The 22414-nt window shown below is 43.7% G+C and overlaps 1 protein-coding gene across 1 annotated transcript in view; it reads left to right on the plus strand.

Annotated features, from left to right (window-relative positions):
- The first annotated feature begins 872 nt into the window (after positions 1 to 872).
- ZNF618 (zinc finger protein 618) overlaps positions 873 to 22414 on the plus strand; it is a 107500-nt gene continuing 85958 nt past the window's right edge. The window contains exons 1-2 of the mRNA XM_085320084.1: positions 873 to 938; positions 4933 to 4976. Of these exons, the coding sequence (XP_085176210.1) occupies positions 873 to 938; positions 4933 to 4976 (110 nt within the window). The remainder of the gene's footprint in view (positions 939 to 4932; positions 4977 to 22414) is intronic.

A 22414-nucleotide genomic window follows, 5' to 3' on the forward strand; every position in this document is an offset into this window, starting at 1 on the left:
GCACCTGGTAACAAGGGACACTGCTCGAGCTAGCCCTTACACATCCACCAAATTGAGTCCTTTGGCTCCTTGGCAGCAAGGTTATTCTTGAAGCGAAATTTGATTTTAAATTGCTCAGGGTAGGCGCCACCTAACTGTACTGGAGGTATGGTAGGGTTCTCGGCTTCACACTGTGGTGCCGTTACTGTTTTCACGTGGACAGTAGAAGGAAACCAAATGACTCACTCGAATGAAACGTTGGAAGGTAAGGTAGCTGAGGTTAGGTAAGAGTGACCACAGTTTTTGGTGGTTTTCCCCAGCTGTAAAGTGTCCTTGTTATTACTTCCTATGTACAGTTGCTAGTAACTTTCTGAAAAAAAAATGTATATTTAGCTTGTAATTGTGTTTGTTTTTCAKAGTTTGACGAAATCGCCATAATGTTTTTAGGTTTTTTTTTATTATTTTTTTTTAACTTGTGCTTTTGTACCTCCACATATTTTGTGTGATTGGAGGAAATTATCTACCCATGTTTCATCTGCAGAACATGGAAACCAGACACAGTAGTACTGAAAAACGTATTAATGATCTCAGTGCTGTTGCTAGGGAATTTATTATTAAATAATCTTACAGCCTTCGAATGGGCTGGGATTTGCTGTGCTCGGTGCGGTACAAATGCTGAACAAAACAGATCCTGTTCCTAAGGAGCTGTAATCAAGATAAATTGATGTTACAGAAAATCTGACAGTTAATTGCATGTTTGGAAAGCAGATCAGTGTGTGTGCTGAACTGGAAGTTTCTGTTGTGCTTTTGGGAAGCGAGGCGCCTTTTGGTGACAATGTGCTCGTTACAAAGACTTCTGGAAGCTTGAAGACAGCTCGATCTTATTTGGCTCAATGTTTAGGTCCGAATGGATCCAAATGAAGATGTTGGACCTGAAGCTCCCTGAAGCCATTGACAATGTGTGGAAATAGCACCCCAGCTCTGCCTGCRTACTGGGGTGGGTTTTGAGCGTTTCCCCACATAGGCAACCTAGGGAGAATGCCTGCCTTGGAGATGCCTGCATCTGCAAGGGTCGTATTGGCTGGAGCTGAATCTTCTAGATTTAGAACTCTTACTTCTTGTGGCTTCTTTTCTTTCTTTTTCAAAAAGACTCCGATCTTTGCTGGCCTCTATCTGTTCTTTAAATTCAAGGACTACATAGAATTCTCTGTACAAAGAGAATTTAAGCCCTGTGCTTATATATGACCTGAGACAGGGAGAGGGTCGTGATCCTGCAGGACCAGGTGGGCTTTGGAAGGGTTCTGTACCCACCTGCTGGGATGCAAGTGGGGCACCGCTGGGAATTGCTTGGGTGTTGTGGGGCCCTCTAAGGATAAATGCTCACGAGGGTCACACTGCCTTTCACACCCTTCTTGGAGATGGGATTGCAAATTCGCAGGGCACAGATGCACGTAGTGGACTGCTTTCCATGATATTCATGCATGTCTTGCCTTTTGCACTGGTATGTGCTAAGTCCCAAGGGAAGGGAGTCYGTGAGTTGCTCAAGAGAAGAAGTCGAAAAGCAAAATAGCTAGGGATAAAAATAATAATAATAATTATTATAAATTAAGGAGCAGTGGACAAAATAGGGGAATTGGGCAGGGCTAATGCATAGTATGGGGAAGGTGAGCAAAAAGTGAAGATTATGAATAAAGTGGCATGTACGCCAGCCTTCTGATGTCATCTCTTGTTTGGCTGCCTGCGTGCTGCCCACGTTGAGTCTTGATGCTACTGCTACGGATGTGTGCATGCTTAACTCTACTCTGGCTTGCATCGAGTTTTAAATTTGCGTGTGAGCGTATTCTACCCAGACTTAGAGTCACTTGGTAATGGTCCATAAGCACAGGGGCTAAAGTCATGTAGTAATTTATTTCTAGTGAAATGAATTTTTCAACTCTACATACAAATCTGAAGAAGAACATAAAATGAATTACATGCGTGATCCTTTGCAAGCTAATATCTGTGTCAGGTTAGGTAGTAAATCATATGAAAGACACAAGCTAGCACATGTACATAACCAAGAATAAAATAAGACATATTAGGCTATCGACACGCTTTGTATCAGTAACGCATTCCCCTCCAGAGCAAGTTCTGAACATGAATTTTTGCTTATAAAGAAATTCTTACTTAAAAAGAAACTCTTGCTTATTAAAAAAAAAAAATTGTTTATAAAGAGATATATATATATATAAATCAGGCTGCAAACTCAAAAAATTGCCCGGAGTTCAGTCTGGCTTGCTGACAGTTATTCGTGTGTCTATATGCTCCCCAAACTGAAATCTTCTAATTTTTTGGTAAATAATATTTGATCTTGTCATTGCAATGGTACAGTGAGGTAATTCTGATGCACCTACCTGAAGGCCAAGTTAAGGTTCTGTGTTTAGGTTTGACTTCTGTATTTTGTGCTGTTCACAAGTATTTGTATAGGCAACCTTTATATTCAGTAAGTATTTTTAATGTGGAATTATAATTGATGGAGCCCTTGCAATTTCTGTTTGATTCAGGAACATAGCTCGAAACGTGACTTAGGAGGTTGAATTTTACAGAAAGCTCTTTAACTGATGGGAATTGCCGTGTACCCAATCTCTAAGGGATTTTAGATAATACAGATGCCCTAGCACCCCACAAGGGTTTTGTCCTGGCTGTATATTAAGACTCTTTATTTTTTCCTTATTTTTGGCCTTTTTTTTTTTTTTTTTTTTTTTTTTTTTTTTTTTTTTTTTTTTTTTTTGGCCTTTTTTTTTTTTTTTTTTTTTTTTTTTTTTTTTTTTTTTTTTTTTTTTTTTTTTTTTTTTTTGCACACAGATCTAATCTTCTAGAAAATGCCCTGAAGGTTTGAGCAATCTACCAGTTGCAGGAACCCATAAAGCTTTTTTTTTATTATTATTTTTTTTCCATTGTGTAAGCATGACAAATCATTAATTTTTGATTGATTGCTTTGAATTATGGGTGCTCTGACATCCTTTCTGTAGCTGAACAGCTGTATAACAAATGAACATATCAGTGCTCACAAAAGATTGGAGATCTAACAGAAGCAATTACATTGTCAGCTCCTCCCTTCTGGCTTTTCCCAGGCAATGGAGGGAGGAAATTTTTTAACAGAAATTCCTCAAGTGGCTAACAATAATAATAAAAAAATATCTTTTAGTAATTGAATTAGATTTTTGTCTCTTCATTGCTAGTGGAAGAAAACCTTCCAGAAGCCAAGATGTGTTTCTGCTTTGTGTAATATGGAGGTCTCTTTGAACAAAATTTCACATTAAGAATTAAAAAATAAAATCAAATTGTAATTTTTGGTTGCTATTCCTTTAAGATTTCAGAATTGCACCAGTGCACTAAATGTGACCTCCATAACTTTTAAATTAAGAATTTATGCTGGCTTGAAATTTATGAAATATTTCAGCATGAAAGAAAGCCTTTTTCCCTCAGGAAAATTGAGCAATAAATCACAGCACTCTCGATTTACTGCCCTACAGCCAGCCAAAGATAGGATTTTTTTTTCCTTCCCCCCTTCGTTCTGAAAAAAAAAATGTAATCATATAAGACAGCTTAGCTGCTATCCTCCCACTCTCTAGAATTTTTAATTTCAGCTGTTTCTGCTTGGATTTATTTCCAATATTCCTGCTCGGCTTTTCAATTTCCTCAGTTATTAAATTTTAATTCAGTGCATTAGCATTTAAATTAAAAAAGGGTTTATTTTATCGAAATCGTTGGCTAGCCCCCATCCTGCTGCACATGAATTGCCTGTTTCTGCCATTTGCACAAAATGTGAAATGCAGCTAATATCTTTTAACTTATATTTGTACAAATTCAGAAATAAAATTTCTGGGTTTGGAATAATATTGTCTTTCCAAGGAAGCCTCTAATCAGAGAACTGGGGGAAAGACACAGTGCCTGACAACACTAAGAGGCAAAAATAATAGTTACTCCCTGATAATCCAGTTCTAACAACAAGCAGGTATTGAATTAGACAATTCATAAATAACTGAGGGAGTTGTGCTTGACTTGACCCTTCTAATTAGGGAGCAGGCAAGGTATGTTTAGAAAACAAACACAAAGCCAGCTTGTGACTGGACCCAGTGTTCAGCTCTCTGCAAACTGGTATTTAAGAGTAGTTGGTCCAGGAGAGCAGGGACTTGGATGAGTCAAGATTTGGGATGAAGGGAGATTATTCTGGGTTTAATTTTGCACTCTGCATGCCTTCCTGGTCGAGTCACTTAACCTTTTGCTTGCTGCTCACTCGCCTCCTAACAAGGCTCACCTCTGCCCAGCACATGTGGGCGCGTGATGCCTGGTTGGGTGTGGGAAAGTGGAAGGTGTTTGCTTTGCCTTTGGACAAGATAATCTCCTTGGGCCAGGTTTAGCTGATGGAAAGTCTCTCTGCTTCATGTCCCAGTTGACTGGCTTCAGGCCTTCAGAGCAAACATGAGCCACAGTTTCTTTTAGATATAATTTTAGGCCATCTGAGTTTGGATGCAATTTTAAACCATCTGAATTTGGGTATTTTTGCCTTATTTTCCCTCTGCAAAGGAGGAGATTCTTATTTTAAACTTTGAAGGGCTCCAGTGTAGCATGATAAAATAATTGGGCAAGAGATCTCCTACCTGTTGCTGCCAGCATGGTGTTATTGGAGACAAGGGCATATGTCCTGGGGAATAAACTTTGAGTTCTCAGAAAGTTACCTCACTTGTGGAGCTATGACTTAAATTATGCCTCAGTCTACTGAAAACTTAATGCATGTACTTGGATTTAAGTGCATGACACGTCCTGCCAAAATTGAGAATTGAGCATGTGTGTAATTCAGAATGGAAAAACCCAAGGTATTTTTGGTGCAGAGTGCTAGCAGGAAGAGTTGGAGCGCAATCTTGGCTTTCTTATCCTAAACAGCCTTTTTTAATATCTTTTGCCCTCTAGGCTGACGAGAGCAACAGTACTGGAAGGAGGAGCTCTTCAAGCAGGTATGTGAATGTTTTTCTCTTTCCTGGAGGGATGTAATGGGCAGATCTAGCTCTATGCTCTGTCTCTGGAGCAGGAGATGGGGTAGTGGAAGAGCAGCCACACAAGAAAGGCGAGGCAGGGACTTTTAGAGCGCAGGACCCATAAACCCATTTTTAGATTGTGCTAAGTGGATAGATTGACGAAAGATAAATCTGGCCCTTGGGGTTGTGAAGAAATGCTTGTTTGTAAGCAGGGCAGGGTAGTATGCCTGGGTCTCCCTGGCCCCATGCTCCCCACCTGAGATGTGATATAGGGCTTCCAGGATGTGGCTCTTCAGTGGAGACCTTTGGCAGTGCTGTGGCAGATGGGTGAAGACCACCTTGTTCCTATGCAAGAAGAGAGGAAAGACGGGTGTTCCTATGTCCCCAGTCCCCTCTGATCTCTTCGCATGCTGCAGGCCTGAGAAAGTAAGGGCAGCAGCTGCTTCCAGGGCCAGGAAAAATGGGTGTCTCTGCAGCTTGTGCAGGCAACTGTTGTGAGTGCAGGGGCTGCTAAGAGCAAAATACTGTCAGATCACAAGCATAGGACTCTGCTGTGGGTATCGCTGCAGCTGCCATCCTATCTACTGGCAGCATTGCCCTTTCTCCCTTTGCTGCCTCTGAGGTAGATGGCTGTGGGCAAGATGCCCAGGGCACAGCACAGAGCACGTCTGCCTGGCAGCCCAGCCTGCCTCCAGGTCCTTGACAGCTCTCCGGAGCATGGGAAGCAAGGCATGCAGCGCGGGTGTGCATCCATGAGTGAATGAGAAGGAAGAAAGCTCAGCAAGAGAAAAAAGAAAGATGTGATGAAGTCAGGTCAGCTCTGTGCTAAGACTTATCTGTCTCCTGTCTTAGTGCTGTAGGAGATCTTACTTTGCAGGTATTCCTGGGCCTGGGAGATGCAGTGGGGCCAGAATTAAAGAAAACACTTCTCAGTCATTTTCTACCTCTGGAGGTGTAGCTGATGAGTCTGGCTGCCAGGGATGAATGGGGGGAATGGGGAATATTTAGCCCAAGAATCAGAGTGTGGTCATGCTACTGGAATACTGCTATTGCATAGAGCAGTCTACAGAACGTCTCTTGAACGTGTATGTTTAGTTTTCCCTCTGAACTGACTGCGTTTCAGTGTTAGTTTGTCTGATACTTGAGTACATACTTCCAGTGGTCTGAGGGGGTCTGCTGGAAAGGGCTCCTTCTGCGGCATTTACTGCCTCTACTGGACAAGACAGCCACCAAGCTGTGGAAGTATAGAAAAATATACTTTAGCTGGACTTCCACTGTAGAGGAGAGTTAATGTGCCAGGTAGCTGTGGGAGGGATGGTGGGAGCAGGGAATAGAGCGACTTTGGGAGCAGTCTGGTTTATCTGGTGCCATGAAGCCTATTCATTATTGTCRAGCCATCCCCAAAGTGGCAAACTCCTCTTTCAGGATTAAAAGGTTTTGTGGTTAAAAAAACAAAAAAAAAACAAACAAAAAAAAAAAAACAAACACTAATAGTGATGCAGGAGATAAGAGATGTCAGGCAGATAATGTAGTAATGCTATAGCTGTATCAGAGAATGTGTGGCCTGTGAAGGGGAGCAGGCTACAGCAGAGCAAGAAAACATCTATGGGAGTTGGAGGAAAATGGTAGGAAAGACAGGGAGGTAACATTAAATGCTGGGAAGGCACACAGCTTGTTAGAGCTGGGACTGTGAAGCACCCGAGGCACCATTTATGAATTATGTCAGAATGGGTGTGGGAGAGTAAACTGTAGAAAATCTGTGCTGATTTGGCTGCGATGAAAAATGTCAGTGTGGTCTGATGGGCTGTATCCCATCCTTGAGATGCTTCTATCAGGCTCACCTATTTCTTCCTGGGCAAGAATGATACAACTGCTTGGAGAGTCCTGAAGCTGATGCTGCTCCTGGTGCTGCTGGAAGGCAAGCGATGAAGCTAAGGCACTATGTCCATGTTGGGAATGTGGGGATGTGTTTGGAGGATCAGTAACCCGGGGCTCATAGCACTGCTGTCTCTGCTTTGATGTGATGGTGGCAAGTGGTTGTCATCTGAGTGGAATGAGACCACCATCTACGCACCCAGACAGTGAAATTCATCTTGCCAGTCACTGCCCCTGGCCTTAGTGCTGCTCTCAGCTGGCCTTGGGGGAAGGCCCAGAAGCACTTCAGTATAACAGATCTCTTTTGAGACATGAGGCTTTTATCTGGGCATCCAAAGCTCCTTGAAGCCAGGCAGCTAGAATCACTGCTCTCCTACCGGGCTGCCTTCCTCTTCTAAAGCTTGATCTGTGTTTTATGTCCTCCCCTTTGCACTAGCAAGCAGTAATGTATCTACTAATAGTATTGCAGAACACCCTCCTGTTTTCTTCAGAGACTTAAAAGCACTGCTAAAGTTTTATCTGTCAAGTGGAATGCTTCCTTCCACGTTAAAACCCAGTTCTGTTCTTCTGATCTCTGAAATTCTTCACGCGAGGTCCTTCTTCCACCTCCCGTTGTTAAATGTGCATAGTTTGCTCCCCTACCGTGACACTCATTTTCCCTTCCATCGCTCCTCCCAATGCCCTGTCTCAGCATTTTAGGTGTGTAAGAGAAAATGGTTTTGGAATAAAACACTGTTATTTACCAGAAATTCTTTAGTAATGCCACATTGCCTGGCTTTGAGAAACTCTTCTTGTCCACTAGATTAGGGCTTGGGTAAGGGCAAGAGGCAGATTCCCGTAGTGGGAAACCATACCAGTGTTGGATGTCTTATGCAGAGGAAAACTGCTGTCTGATCCCCTGTTAGTGATGAGCAGAGGACAAGCACCTTGCCATGGCGAAAGGCAGCTCCTCACTCCTCCTGAGTGCCACTGGCACATTTACCCTCTGTTTTGGAATGGAAGAGGAGGCTGGAGCATTGCCCTTGAGGGCTGTTGTTCCTAGCATCAGGTCGTAGGTACAGGGGCCTCTTGTTACTCCCTCTGAATGTCCCTACTAAAACACAGTTAGGAGGAGCTCTGTGTGTTATAAATTCAGGCGACACTTATGAACAGAGGAAAGCCAGGACATGCCACGGTATTTTGCAGAAGCTCATTGGTGAAGTAGCATGTGCGCTGCTGTGAGCTAACTCTTGGGAGAGCTGAATAAAAGCTCTGGAAGGAAAACTGGGTGTTGGCCAGAGGGAAAGATGAGTGAAAGGAGCTGGACACCGTTTCCTTCCTTCAAAGTCTTTCTTCTGACCGACTTTTAATTCGAGTTTGTAGCTTTTGCTGAGGGGTTGTGCGAAATGGGTTAGTGAGCGTGTTCTCCATGTGGGAACTGACACCTTTGGGAGTGTGTCCTTTGTGGGCATCCTCCTTGTCCTGATGTGCAGGAGGTACTTCTGTGGGCTGTGTGCCTGGCCATCTTCCTAGATGTGAACGCTAATATTTCCGAAAGCAGGTACCAAATTATGCCCTTAATTGGTGATGTAGTTGTCAGAGTGCCAGAACTGCCAGAACTTAATTCTTTTTTCTTTCTTTCTTTTTTTTTCCTAATGTATTGAAAATAAGTGTTGGGGTTGGTCATTAAAAAAAGTGGAAACAAAATCCATTTCATTATTTACCTGATTGAATAAAAGATGGGCAAAAAACCGCAACAAAAAACCAAAATAGAATAAAAACTTAATATTTCAAGAAGCTGTATTAGTGACGAAAGGTTGAAAATTGTCTTTGACAAAATCTTCTCTGAGACCATTAGTGGCTGAGATACAAGATACTGTTTTGCAGAGTTATTGCTGTTTGAAACTGTCCCATTAATCGTAAGCTATAGTATAAGCACTTTACTGTTAATTTATATCAGTGAAAAGTATAAGCAAAATAAGATTGCCAGGGTAACTTTACCTTACCTTTCTACTTTTTTTCTTCTTTTTTTTTTTTTAGAACTATGGTATACTTGATTTTAATGTTGTGACCGTAGAATTATGTCGCTCCTATTTTTATTTATTTATTGTATTGCATTGATTTTATTCTGTTTCAAGCAAATATTTAAAGCTCTGAAGGCACAAGATTTTTGTGATCTCACCGCCTTCACAGCCCTGATCTGACCTATCTGTTACCTTTTAAATAACATGTTTCAGTGTGCAGCTATTTTCAACTGAGAATTGGTGGTGTTAGAGAGCACTCAGTATTTCCTACTTCATTAAATTGTATGTAGTTCCTGTACCTCACTATATGCTTATTAGTAGGAAATTTTAGAAACTGAGGAGAATTATTAACAACACAGAAAAAAACTGCTTTTAAGGGAGCTTGAAATGTGATGACTGTTTACCTTGGAGAAGATGACAAGTAAGAGACAACATGATAAAGCTGTGCATGCTGTTGAGTGGTCTAGAAAAGCTAGACCAGAGACTTCTTTTTCTGTTTTGCAAGAAAAAAAGTCAACAAAACTAAAAGGTAACAAATTAAAAGTCAGTAGAAAGAAGTGTGTTTTCTCACAGGATGGACACTTAGCTCATGGAAGCTTTTGGGACATAACAGTAAGAGATGGAGACCAGTGCTTGGGTGTGGTTCAGAAGGGACTAAACAGCCCTAGATGATGTGAACTGTAGGTGACATGGTTCTTTTGGGTTAGGAGAATTTCCTGGGGATCAGTTATCGTATGTGGTCTACAGGAAAGTTTTCTGAATTTTATTCTGAAGCCCTGAACTGAATGGACCAGATTTGATTCATGGTATGAGTCTGTATGACAATTCTGAAGAACTTGTGATGCAAATCGAGGGTAGTGTGGAAACATCATTTAGAAATGCAGACCTAACGGTGATTGTTGGGAATGTCCATAATACTATTGTAAAACCAACTACTTACCAATAATTAATGTCAGCATTCAGATGGTGGGCTCTGGATCTTCACAAGAAATAATTGAAAAACCAAATGTGCAATTGTGTTTGACAACTAGCATGTGCTTTTCTTGGTCACCAGAGCCTTGTATAGTCATGTGTTAGACACCGTTTTATGTAATTATTATTGTTTATATGGTGGGTGTCAGAGGAAGGAAGAATTTTAGTTTTAAGTCCTTCGTTGGCTGTTTATTTTAAAGTCATTAGATTTGTTTTCAGACTTAACTACACTTAATGTGTGAGACTCCTGCTGAATAAATCAGACCCTGATACAGGAACTGCATCTGTTTGCGGGAGGGAACTCAGCCAGCTGGAAGCTCAGCCTCTGTCTACACTATGGCTGTCACCAACCAGGAAACCAACTCGCAGCACAGATGTAGCTGTGCAGAAAGTCATTACTGTGCTCCCAAAACAGAGCTAAAAACGTGGCCCTTCTGGGGTTATAAAATACTGTGAGGGCACAGATGGGACCCATCTTTACTACAGCATTCAACAACAGTGTGATGGGGATCCTGAAGAGGTTTAAAGCTTTGTTGCTGATGTAACTTTAGGAGAAAGGCTCTGCAGTGCTGACCTGGAGGAAGGCAGAGTGAGCTGAGCTGGGCAGGAGTGTTACCTAGAGGTCCTTCAAGTTGAGCCACAGTGGTCTCCCAGCTCTGACACGGTGTAATTTTTCCAGATATGCCAGACCAAGCCACAGTGCTTTGGTGGTCTAGCAGTTACAGACTCTAGAAGATGTGGCCTACTGGCTGGAGGAGAAGGTGGGAGTAGGTGGTTGCACATACTACTTTGGCTTTCTTCTCAATTTATCCTTCTCCAGTCTCACTGGTAGCATCCTTTCTTCTCCCTTCCCTTCCTACCGACATTACTTGTTCTTTGCTTTGCAGATACCTCCTCACTTGACAGCTCCTTTAGCCCACAGGATTGTCTTCCCTGTCGTGGCACCAACTCTTCTCTAGCCATGCCTGTCAGTGGCAGAGCTCCAATATTCCATCAGGCCTCCAGCGTTCAGGGAGTGCAGTTTCTGAGTGTGCACAAGCATATCCTTGGAAAGTCCATGCAAGCCTGGAAATAATGGCACTCTGAACCTTCGGAGAAGGCTCCATATCCCAGTGGAGGGATGTGTATGGGGACAATCCAAGTGGAGAGTGTCTCAAAGAAGCACAACTGTAGTTAAATTGTTTCCCTTTTCTTTAAAGAGAACATGAAAACCTTGAGATTGACCTTGCATCAAAAAGAGAAAAGTATTAATAATAAGGCAAAGTATTTAATAAGCCTTGGTCCTCTCTTAGAAAAAAAAATCTCACTGCTCATCTTTAAAAAGAAGCAAAAAAACCACAAAAACCTCCCCAAAATTCCCACTAGCTGATTTAAGAGAAGTGGGTAGTTGAGCTCTGTGGGTGTACTACTACTAGTACAAAAACTGTAGGATAGCCAGGCTGGTTTCCTTGAAACCTGAAAGCAAGACAGAAGGCCTCAGATTCTGTGAGGTGGAGAAATGTGCCTTTTTGGAGCCATAAAATAGTGACACTCAGTAGCAGTGATGTCTTTACAGAATCACAGAACGGATAAGGTTGGAAGGGACCTCTGGAGATCATCTAGTCCAAACCCCCTGCTCAGGAGGGTCACCTAGAGCATGTTAGACAGGGTTGCAGCCAGGTGGGCTTTGAGTATCTCCAGAGAAGGAGACTCCACAGTGTCTCTGGGCAACCTGCTCCAGTGCTCTTTCACTCTCACAGTGAAGAAATTCCCCCTCACATTCAGGCGGAACTTCCTGTGGTTCAGTTTTTGCCCATTGCCTCTAGTTTTTTCACATGGAACAACTGAAAAAAGTTTAGCCCCATCCCCTTGACACCTTCCCTTCAGATACTTATACACATTGATAAGATCCCTCCTCAGTCTTCTCTTCTCCAGGCTAAACAGGCCCAGCTCTCGCAGGGGCACATGGTCCAGCCCCCTGATGATCTTTGCAGCCCTATGCTGGGCTCTCTCCAGTAGCTCCCTGTCTCTCTTCATAGAATCACAGAATCAATAAGGTTGGAAGGGACCTCTGGGGATCATCTAGTCCAAACCCCCTGCTCAGSAGGGTCACCTAGAGCATGTTAGACAGGGTTGCAGCCAGGCGGACCTTGAAGATCTCCAGAGAAGGAGACTCCACARYGTCTCTGGGCAACCTGCTCCAGTGCTCTGTCACYCTCACAGTGAAGAAATTCCCCCTCACATTCAGGCGGAACTTCCTGTTGTTTAATTTCTGTGCATTGCCTCTTGTCCTGTCATGCAGGGCAACTGAAAAGAGTTTGTCCCCTTCCCCTTGACACCCTCCCTTCAGGTACTTGTACACATTGATAAGATCCCCCCTCAGTCTTCTCTTCTCCAGGCTAAACAGGCCCAGCTCTCGCAGCCGGTCCTCATAGGGTAGATGCTCCAGACCTCTGATCATCTTTGTAGCCCTATGCTGGACACACTCCAGCAGCTCCATGTCTCTCTTGTACTGGGGAGCCCAGAAGTGGATGCAGTACTTGAGATGTGGCCTCCCCGGGGCTGAGTAGAGGGGCAGGATCACCTCCCTCAACCTGCTGGCAGCACTCTTCCTAATGCACCCCAGGAGACCATTGGCCTCCTTGGCCACAAGGGCACATTGCTGGCTCATGGTCAACCTGTCATCCACCAGCACTCCCAGGTCTTTCTTTGCAGAGCTGCTCTCCAGAAGGTCAGCCCCCAGCTTGTACTGGTGCCTAGGGTTATTTCTCCCCAGGTGCAGGACTCTGCACTTGCCCTTGTTGAACCTCATGAGGTTCCTCTCTGCCCAGCTCTCCAGCCTGTGCAGGTCTCTCTGAATGGCAGCACAGCCCTCAGGTGTGTCAGCCATTCCTCCCAGCTTGGTATCATCAGCGAACTTGCTGAGGAGGCACTCTGTCCCTTCATCCAAGTCAATGATGAAGAAGTTGAACAGGATGGGACCCAGTACTGACCCCTGGGGGACTCCACTAGTCACAGGCCTCCAAATGGACTCTCATACCACTGATGACAACCCTCTGAGCTCTGCCTTTCAGCCAGTTCTCAATCCACCTCACTGTTCACTTGTCTAACCCACACTTCCTGAGCTTATGTAGGAGGATGTTATGGGAGATGGTGTCAAAAGCCTTGCTGAAGTCAAGGTACACAACATCCACTGCTCTCCCCTCATCTACCCAGTCAGTCATTCCATCATAGAAGGCTATCAGATGGGTTAAGTAGGATTTCCCCTCGGTGAACCCATGCTGGCTACTCCTGATCACCTTCTTCTTCTCCGTATGTCTGGAGATGACATCCAGAATTAACTGTTCCATCACCTTTCCAGGGATGGAGGTGAGGCTGACCGGCCTATAGTTGCCTGGGTCCTCCTTCTTGCCCGTTTTGAAGACTGGAGTGACATTGGCTTTCTCCCAGTCCTCAGGCACCTCTCCAGTTCCCCATGAGTTTTCAAAGATGATGGAGAGCGGCCTGGCAACAACATCCGCCAGCTCCCTCAGTACCCGTGGGTGCATCCCATCTGGGCCCATGGATTTGTGGATGTCTGTCCTGCCCAGAAGATCTCTAATCCTTTTCTCCTTGACCAAGGGAAAGTCTTCCCTTCTCTGGACTTTCTCCTGCACATCCAGGCTGCAGGATTCCTGAGGGAATGCTGCCCTTAGCAGTGAAGACTGAAGCAAGGAAGGCATTCAGTAATTCAGCCTTCTCTGTATCCCTTGTCACCAGGGCCCCTGCCCCATTCGGTAGTAGACCCACATTTTCCCTAGTCCTCCTCTTGCTGCTGATATATTTGAAGAAGCCCTTCCTATTGTCCTTGACATCCCTTGCCAGACTCAGTTCCAACTGGGCCTTCTTGGCCACAAGGGCACATTGCTGGCTCATGGTCAACTTGTCATCCAGCAACACTCCCAGGTCCTTCTCTGCAGAAAAAGTAAAGCTTTAGTAAAGCTGAGGTTCCAGGAAATCATTTTTCCTTAGGTCATCCACTCTCCTGGCCAGCCTGGGATTGTTCTAATAATAGCACATACTCTCATGTATTGTTTACTCTAAATGCATATGTATCTCCAGCAACAGGACATCTACTACCTTGTTTGTATTGCTCCTAATTTGGGAGATTTCCACTCACAGGTCCTGTTTCCTGTTCTGTCTGATGCTTTTGCTCATTTCATCCTATTCACCTTGCTCTGGGTTCTGCTGCATTGCTGCTGGCAGGCTCTGTGGCGTGGGTTGAACGTGGTCCAGTGGAGGATTCTTGTCCTGTCAGAGGACCTATGAATGTCTGCAGACAGTTTTCACCCCCTCAGTCATTTCTTAGTCAAGCAATGTAGAGTTCTTTCACTGATATAAATAAATCCTTAATCTATTCTCTTTGTTTTTCCTTGAATTTCTTTGTCTCTGTTGACATTTCCGTGCTTGAAAATTTAAAGACGCTGGAAGCTATTTTAATATCATTTTAAATTTAGTTTTTAACCTGCATTGTTCATATGTTGCGTTTCTTATCTGACTAGAGTCCTTTTAGCAAAAACTGAGCATTTGTTGTTTGTTGGATAAGCCATTTTTATTATTTTTAATTTAATTTTAAGACTTTTCTCTTCAAACCATTCTCAGGATATTCCTAGTAAGGACTTACAGGAATTTGTTTTGCTAATACTTTAGGAATTTTTTTTGTGGCTCTTGACTATTATAGAATCATAGAATCAGTAAGGTTGGAAGGGACCTCTGGGGATCATCTAGTCCAACCTCCCTGCTCAGCAGGGTCACCTAGAGCATGTTAGACAGGGTTGCAGCCAGGCGGACCTTGAAGATCTCCAGAGAAGGAGACTCCACAACGTCTCTGGGCAACCTGCTCCAGTGCTCTGTCACCCTCACAGTGAAGAAATTCCCCCTCACGTTCAGGTGGAACTTCCTGTTTTTCAATTTCTGTGCATTGCCTCTTGTCCTGTCACATGGGACAACTGAAAAGAGTTTGTCTCCATCCCCTTGACACCCTCCCTTGAGATACTTTTATACTTTTTTCTATTTTAATATTTATTTTCTAAGTGAGGATTAGCCTCATTTGGTCTTGCAGTTTACCTGTTCTAAAGGATTTGGAACTATTGAGGATCTCTTGAGGAATGAGCACAGAATTAAATTCCTATTACTCTTACTAAAGTGTGTTTATTGTGAGGAAAGTTTATGTGTAGATGTAGATAGAGATATGTAGATGGAGACAGTTGGAAAAATTGAGTATGCTGCTCCCTACTCTCTCTCCTTCCACTAGTAGATGATCCAGAGTCCTCAGACTGGTGGTAATGCTCACATACATCCATCCATGTCCATACATCCTGAAGTGTCACAGTAATTAGCTTTAGGTTCTGAAAACTGCTGCTTCTTCTCTGCCCTGAGAAGCACATAGTGATCCTGCTTGAGGCACCTCTCTTCTAAAATGCTCTTAAGTCCTTTTTGCTTGATAAGAATATTGGCATTTATTGAGCATCTTTCTTTCAGGGAAACCTAAATGGCAGGTACTGTTATACTTGTGCCTGCATAAGGGTGTTTTGTGAGGTTCTGATTTCAGTTTGTTTTCTGTGGAAAGAGCAAAAAAGTTACATGTGTCACAAGTAAAAACAAGGTTTGCGATTGCTTTTCATTCCTCAGAAACCGTCTCTGCATGTCCAGTTAGTGTGATCTCCTCTGATCTCCTCCAATGTAATTGTTCTGTTTGGAGTATGGGCCTTACAGCCTTCAGGAGTTTTATGTTCATCCTAGTTAACTTCTATTTTTTTTTTTGATTACTTTATTAGTGATTAGTGTGTTCAAGAAAGTCATGTATGGTAAAGAATGTGTACACCAGCCTTGTAAAGAAAACCAACCAACCAGTGATACAGCTTGGGACCATGGTCAAAGCAAGTGCAGAGCTCTCAAGTAATGCTTGTAACCTAGCTGTGACAGAGGCCTTGAAGTGTGAAGTTCACATGAACACATTGTACATGGTAAACACTCCGAAATGCTTGCCAGCCCTTTTTCTGTTATTTGGCAGGTCTTTGTTCCTCTGCCACAGATGGAGGAGAAAGGAGGTGTTGTGACCTGAGTTCCTATTCCCTAAAAGAATTTTACAGAATGAGAATGAATATTTTTTTGTCCATAGCATTTACTCTCAGAGGTTAAACCCGCTGTTTAAGATTATGCAGTGGTGTCTTGGAAAGTGATAGTTATGAAAAGAACCAAAATGTCCTGGTGGAACGCAAGTGACAGTGAATGCTCTATGCCATTCTGTACACAGAAGACAATTTCTTTTTTTCTTTCTTTTTCTTTTTCTTTTTTTTTAAGATGTGCATACCTACATGTGCTACCAGCGTGTGCATTTTTAGGAATGTTGCTGGCATGATTTGTTCTGCTGTGGTATCTATGCAATGAATTTTAGACAGGTTCACAAATGCTAATGGAAAGAGTAAAGATTTGGAAGACGTGTTTTAGAGTAAGGACAGTACACATTAAGGAATCTTGTTTGCTTTAATTCATTCAGGAGACAGCAGAAGCGATTGTTTGCCCCTGATGGAGGGGTATTCCCAGGAACAGCAGGTTTTCTTATCTGGCAAACAAAGTGGAATATGGCAAAATTGCTAGAGGCAGCAATCCACATTAGAAGTGCATTGCCTCTTTTAGAAGATAATTACTCATAAGAGGGACCTAGATATGTGATGGTCACTCCAGCATGTTATGCATTTAAGTCAAGACAGGCTCCTAAAAGATCCATAGGCTCAAACAATAATGGTGGATGTGATACAGGAATTGCCCTGTGAAGATGTTGAACCTCCTTCAGGAGGCTGGGTTAGGTGAGTAGATGTGTAGGTAGGTTTTTTTGGCTTTGAATTATGTGGGGGAATGTCTGAAAGCTGAAACAAGACACATGGAAACTAGAAACAAAGTGCTCATCTCTAACACTGGAAAAAATAGTTCCTGTCATTTCTCCCTTTTGACCTTGACCTTGGAAATCTTTTTCCTATTAATGTCTGGGAAAGATAAGTCCCTGAAGGAGGACACAAGACGGTCACCCTGCTTCCTCACCAGTTCCACCTCCCTCCTCTGGGTATGAGTCATGGTACCGAGGGAGCTGGGCTGCCCCGGGGAGCAAATGAGAGCCAAGGAGAGGGAGCAGGAAGGCCAGCACAAATATTTCATCAAATAAGCAAATCTTATATTTACATCGTTCAATCTCTGCTTTCATCATCTCCTTATAAAATGAGAGTTCATTTACATATATCTTTTCCACTTCCTTTAGCTGCAGTCATGGCAGGAACTGTTCTGGCTCTTCCAAAACCATGGCAGGCATCTGTAAATTGAGGCCAATAGCAGTCCCATTTTGCTTTGGCAGGCCTTTTGCTTTGGCATGAGATGAGCTAGCTGCAAGTTGATGTCAGGAAGGATGTCAGTCTTGATGTTATCTGGGTGGATTTCACAAAACATGGTCCTTCAGGTGTCCACTGCAGGATCCTCATTGCTGCACTCTTATGCTTTGCTCTTTGCTCTGACAGTCCGTGGACCAAGGACTGTACTTGACCCATACAAGTTTTTATTTCAGTAGCTTAGAGGGGCACATATTGTGCTCTGCCAAGGAGTAGCTGGGTGTCACCATCACTGGTATCATCAGGGCATTGGTTATGTGTCTTTGGTTCTTCCAGTTTGAATGATATCTAGGAAAAAAATGAGATGCTCCATGTCTGCTGCTGAGGGAAAAGAGCTTTGATTGTAGGTGTTGATTAAGGGTAATATGTCCTCCTCCACATGTGTTTCCGTTTCCTCTCTTGAGGAGAAAATGCACAGGAGCTGACGTTGAAGACTGATTCTCAAGTGATCTTACTTTGCCCCTCCCAAAAAACTCAGCAGGATGTGTACTATAAAAATAGCCTCATTAGAAGCCATCTGAGTGCATAGGCAATCACAGATCACTCAAAAGGAGCATAGAGCATGCATGTTTCTGTTGCTGTCTTCAGAGAATTACATGACAAATTATTCCTAGCTGGAAGAAATGTCCTTTTGTAATTGGGTTTTTTCTCACTCTTTCATGAGGGAGGAGTGTGTGCTTCTTAAGTAGCTTTTAGTCACTTTCATTATTTATGAGAATGCTACTCCAGATCAGAAAAAGCAAACTGCAAATGCTAGTTTCTTCTGGCTGTAGCAGCTGACAGGTCCCATTTGCTTTCAGTCATTGCCAGTTCCACTTACCACAGTCAGAAGGAAACATTCTCCGAAGATAAAAATGGCACCATGTTGCAGCCCCTTTCACCTTGTTTCCTTCTCCTACAGGAGACCAGCTGGAAAGGTAGCCGTTAGCTTCACTGGTAGATTGTTACTCAGGTAGAGGGACCCATTAAAAGTTACCCATTTCCTTTCTGTCTTTCCATCTGGAAGAGGTCCTTGCATTGCCTTGCCTATGAGGCAGCATCCAGGTTACTCAGCTTTGGAGTCTAAAACTGTTTTCCTTGCCCAGTCATTGGTCCAGGCTTCCTTGTGTCATCTGGCTGTGCTATAAAGCCTCAGGCCTTCACAAACTACCACGCAGAAACTGGGTGTAGGGCAAAGAGGAGCTGTACCTAAACTAAGTCTAGCAACATGTACACCCGTACCTGTCCGGTGCTTTCCATGATGAGGCTTCATCAAGGCCTCTTTAAATCTGTTCCGCCTTCATACTCTTGTATTTAACATGAAAGTAGCCATAACGTCATCAGAAGATGAAAGTCTGATGATCAAAGCAGGCAGCGAAGTTGAAATGAGCTTTGCGAGATGATAAAGCTGGTGATACAGTAATTGGCTGTGTGGCCTACTTAATAGGAGAAGTGATATATACAGGGATAGTGGAATACTTGTTTACCTTTTTGGTGTTTAAAATCCATAGAGTCTGTTCTGGAAAGCAAAACAGTAGCTCACCAGTAAGAGCATCTGGGCACACTGGGTGACARTGTGAGTAGTGCCTGATCCCAAAGCTGCTGCCTCCTCAGCAAAGTGCCACCTTCTGGATCTCCAAGCTCTGCAGCTCAATAAAGAAGAGACATTGAACAGTGAAGGAGATGGCATTCCCACAGAAAACTCAAAAGACATGGAGAAGAAATTAGACCCACTCTGCGGAATGGGCTAGGGTCCAAGCTAGATGTACTTACGCACTCTGTTAATCTCTGTTCTGTTTTGTCTGAGAAGTTTTTATCCTAAACAAACAATGCTTTGTTCCAAGAATATCCTTTTCCCAGGGGATGTCTTGCCAGGGATATCAAATGCAGTTGGACCCACACAGGGAATTGCAACTGATTCCTGGAGGGCCACACTTGATCACTGTAAAATTGCATTGTTTCACCCACAAGAGGTGATGGCATGAGGCTTGGGAGTTTATTCAAAGCCACCGTGAGAGAGGTCAGGATGCTGTTACCCAGGAGTAGTCTGACTCGTGGTAGGTTTTTCCTTATTTCTCATGTAGTACTGTCTCCAGGAAGTGGAAGTCCTGGCCACATCACTGCCTGTCGTGTGTATACCAGTATATTACCTAGTAATGCCCTGTAGGATTTCAGAAGATGGGACTGATCTCACTGTTAGCACAGTGTGAACTCTGTTTGGCAGTGGGCATTGTGACTGCCTCCGAGTCACAGGGCTCGGAGACGTGGTCCCCTCAATATTGCTGTTGGGGAGTACTTCTGTTTCCAGGACCATTCCTGACTTAACTGAAGGCCTGGAAGCTGCATAGCCTGCTTCTCTGTCTGCCCCCCCACCAAAATACAGTATGATTTGCTTCCAGTCTTGGCATCTGCAGAACTATAAATTCACTGCAGTTCTTATGCATCCCATTTTTCAGCACCTTTGCAGCCATTTGTGGACAATTGTGCATCACCTCTGGTTATGCTGCAAGCAGGGGAGGAATGGCAAGCGTAGTTTTGGACACAGCAGTGTCCAAGCAGTRTCTTGCCAGATTCTTACCCCAAACATGCAGCATTGTCTTCTGTTACTGTCGCTCTAATGGGGGGTTTCTGGAGGAGCAGTATGTTCTGGACCTGCTCCTCTATCCTCATCTCTGAATGGAGGCCTTTTGAGCTACTAGAAAACAGAGACGAGATTCTACACAGCATAGAGCAAGTGCTGTATTGCTGGTTTGCAACGATGCAACCTCAGAGAACTGAAGGGATGATAAGAAATTATACTTTACTGGGTCACCTCTCTCGGGCCAGCACATAGGTGTTCCCTGATGGCTTGATGCTGCCCTTAGAGACTGCTGTGAATGCTCTGTCCTCAAAATGAAACACAGTTGGTTTTGGAAGCATGGCCATGTGTGCATTGCTCTGTGGCTGTGTGTATACACAAGTACTGGGGACAGAAGGCTGTTGCCTTAGCCGTATCCACAAGTTATGCCCTTGGAATAGCGTACTCAGGCAATGCAGTCTCTTTGCTCCTTCTCTCAGTTGCTTATTGACTCTGAGTTTCCTCAGCAGCTTAGCAGCTGTTCAATTCTTCAACCTTTTTCTCAGTGTCATCTCTTCTATTCAACACCTTATTTTCTTGTGGGTGCTTTTGCCTGTTGTTGTTGGTTTTGCCTTTTTTTTGAGAGACGAGGGCCTACTTCTCACAGAATTGCAGCCTTCCCACTCTTTCCTCATGTTAAATTTTCCTATGTTAGTAATTTCCTTTTCTTTCCTGTTTTGCTGAAAGGTGTTGGCATTGTTTCCCCAGTCAAACCAACAGGCTTCAGTTTTTTCTATCTTATAAGGATCTTCTGTTTAGCTGTGCTCCCTCTCTGGACTCCTGGGTTCAGACCCAAGAAGCCTGAGTTGATCCCAGTTTTGCTCTGTCCCCAGCGTACTTACCTGGACTTTTTGTGAGACCAAAAGTAAGTGTCCTGCAAAGATGATACTAGTGCATGGGGGTAGGTTGCGTGAAGTAGCATTGTGGCTCTATTTCATTTCCAGAACAGCCCGTAGCTTTGGATGCCTAATGTGCTGCTAGTATTTAATTGTTGCCTCTCAAAAGAGGTGGTTTCTGAAACTCTGTAGGTCACTGAGCCAGCTTAGCATGTCTCCAGAGCACTTACATGACTCAAGACTCCTTCCTTTCAAGGTGACTCCACCACCAGCTAGACACCATTTTGAGGTTGCTCTTGCCAGGTGCCTCCTTGTGTTCTTCTGAGAGCTGTAGCAAGGGCAGAGGGAGCCAGACTCACCCAGACAGGCTTTTGAGATTGCCCTATCCTCCTTGCAGACCTGCTGTAGGTCACTACATGCTGTAGTGAACATATCTGGCAAGGAATGCAAGGGAGATGCCAGGAGAAAGGTCCTAGGTAGTGGAAAGGTGCTTGTGGTTGTGATGGCTCTGGACTCTGCTTTTCTTTCAAAGGAAGCTAGACTTTATTGCGTAGGTGCACAGGGGTATGTGTGTGCCTGCACATGCTTTACTTACAGTGGACATACAGTCTCCTGGTGGTGGGTGTATGTAATGTCCCCTGTGATTCTTTGCTGTCCGGTTCAATAGCTGTCGAGCTGCTCACCTGGACCTCCTCACCTGGAAAGACACCCACCTTTGTGCTTGGGGAATTTTTGACTATGGTTTCCAAGCAGAATGAGAAATTAGACCCTCTGCCAGCACCTTGGGCAGGCTCAGTCATTGTGCAGGTAGTAACTGGTACCAGTGTTATGCCATTGAGTGCTATTTTCTTTGTCACTGTTAACAAGAGACAGCTAAGAGTCAATCCCATTGCCTAAGTCAGGATCCTGTTTTATAGTCTTCAGAAAAGTTTTTTTGTGTGATCAGTTTTGGGGAAGCTGAACGGATAGAGATGAGGAAGGTGGTCTCTGTGTGCAACTATGGAAATACCGGGAGAGGTAGGAGGGGGCCATTGTGTCACCTACTATTTTCACTGGCTGGTAAAGCCACGTTGTGCATCATATGAAATAATTACGGTTGGTTGACTCCACACTTGGCTAGTGTGTCTGTGTAAGTGGGGGCTGGGATGTTTTTGCCCTCTGATTACATTCATTTCAAAGTGTTTGACAGAACCACGGTGTTCTGCCTGGACATTTGACTGGAGTGAGTCTGCAGCTGAAGTTTTGCTAAAACTGAAATCAGATGGTGTCTAGAAAAACTCTGTGAGATATTAAATAATAAGAGTAATGTAAGAACACAGTTCTTCCTTTTTAAGCAAAGCAGCAATGGTCATGAAAGAGGCAGTTAAAACTGCTATCAGGTTTTGTGGGAGTAATACCAGTGTGGCGCAGCTCAACAAAGAAAGGAAATGCAACATAGCGTTTCTCCAGATTGCACTTGCATTTGTGGATGGTGTTTCTTGCATTTTGGGTGGGTGCAGTCAGATGTCCAGGCCCTCATTACTGTGAAACAGAGAATCTGGCTAATGCAATAAAATGCAGGAGCCTCAGGGTGTCACTAGACACATTGCGTCCTGGGGCTACGATGGCAGGAAGAAGTAGGAGAATGATGAAACAAGTGTGATGCTCTTAGAGACTAAGWATTAGCTCTTTACATATATGTGTATGTGTGTGTATATATGTATGTATATGTATGTATGTATGACTTTATATATATGTG

The sequence above is a fragment of the Rhea americana genome, unplaced genomic scaffold (genome assembly GCF_003343005.1).
Source record: "Rhea americana isolate MKP2758 unplaced genomic scaffold, rheAme1 scaffold_61, whole genome shotgun sequence".
Lineage (NCBI taxonomy): Eukaryota > Metazoa > Chordata > Aves > Rheiformes > Rheidae > Rhea > Rhea americana.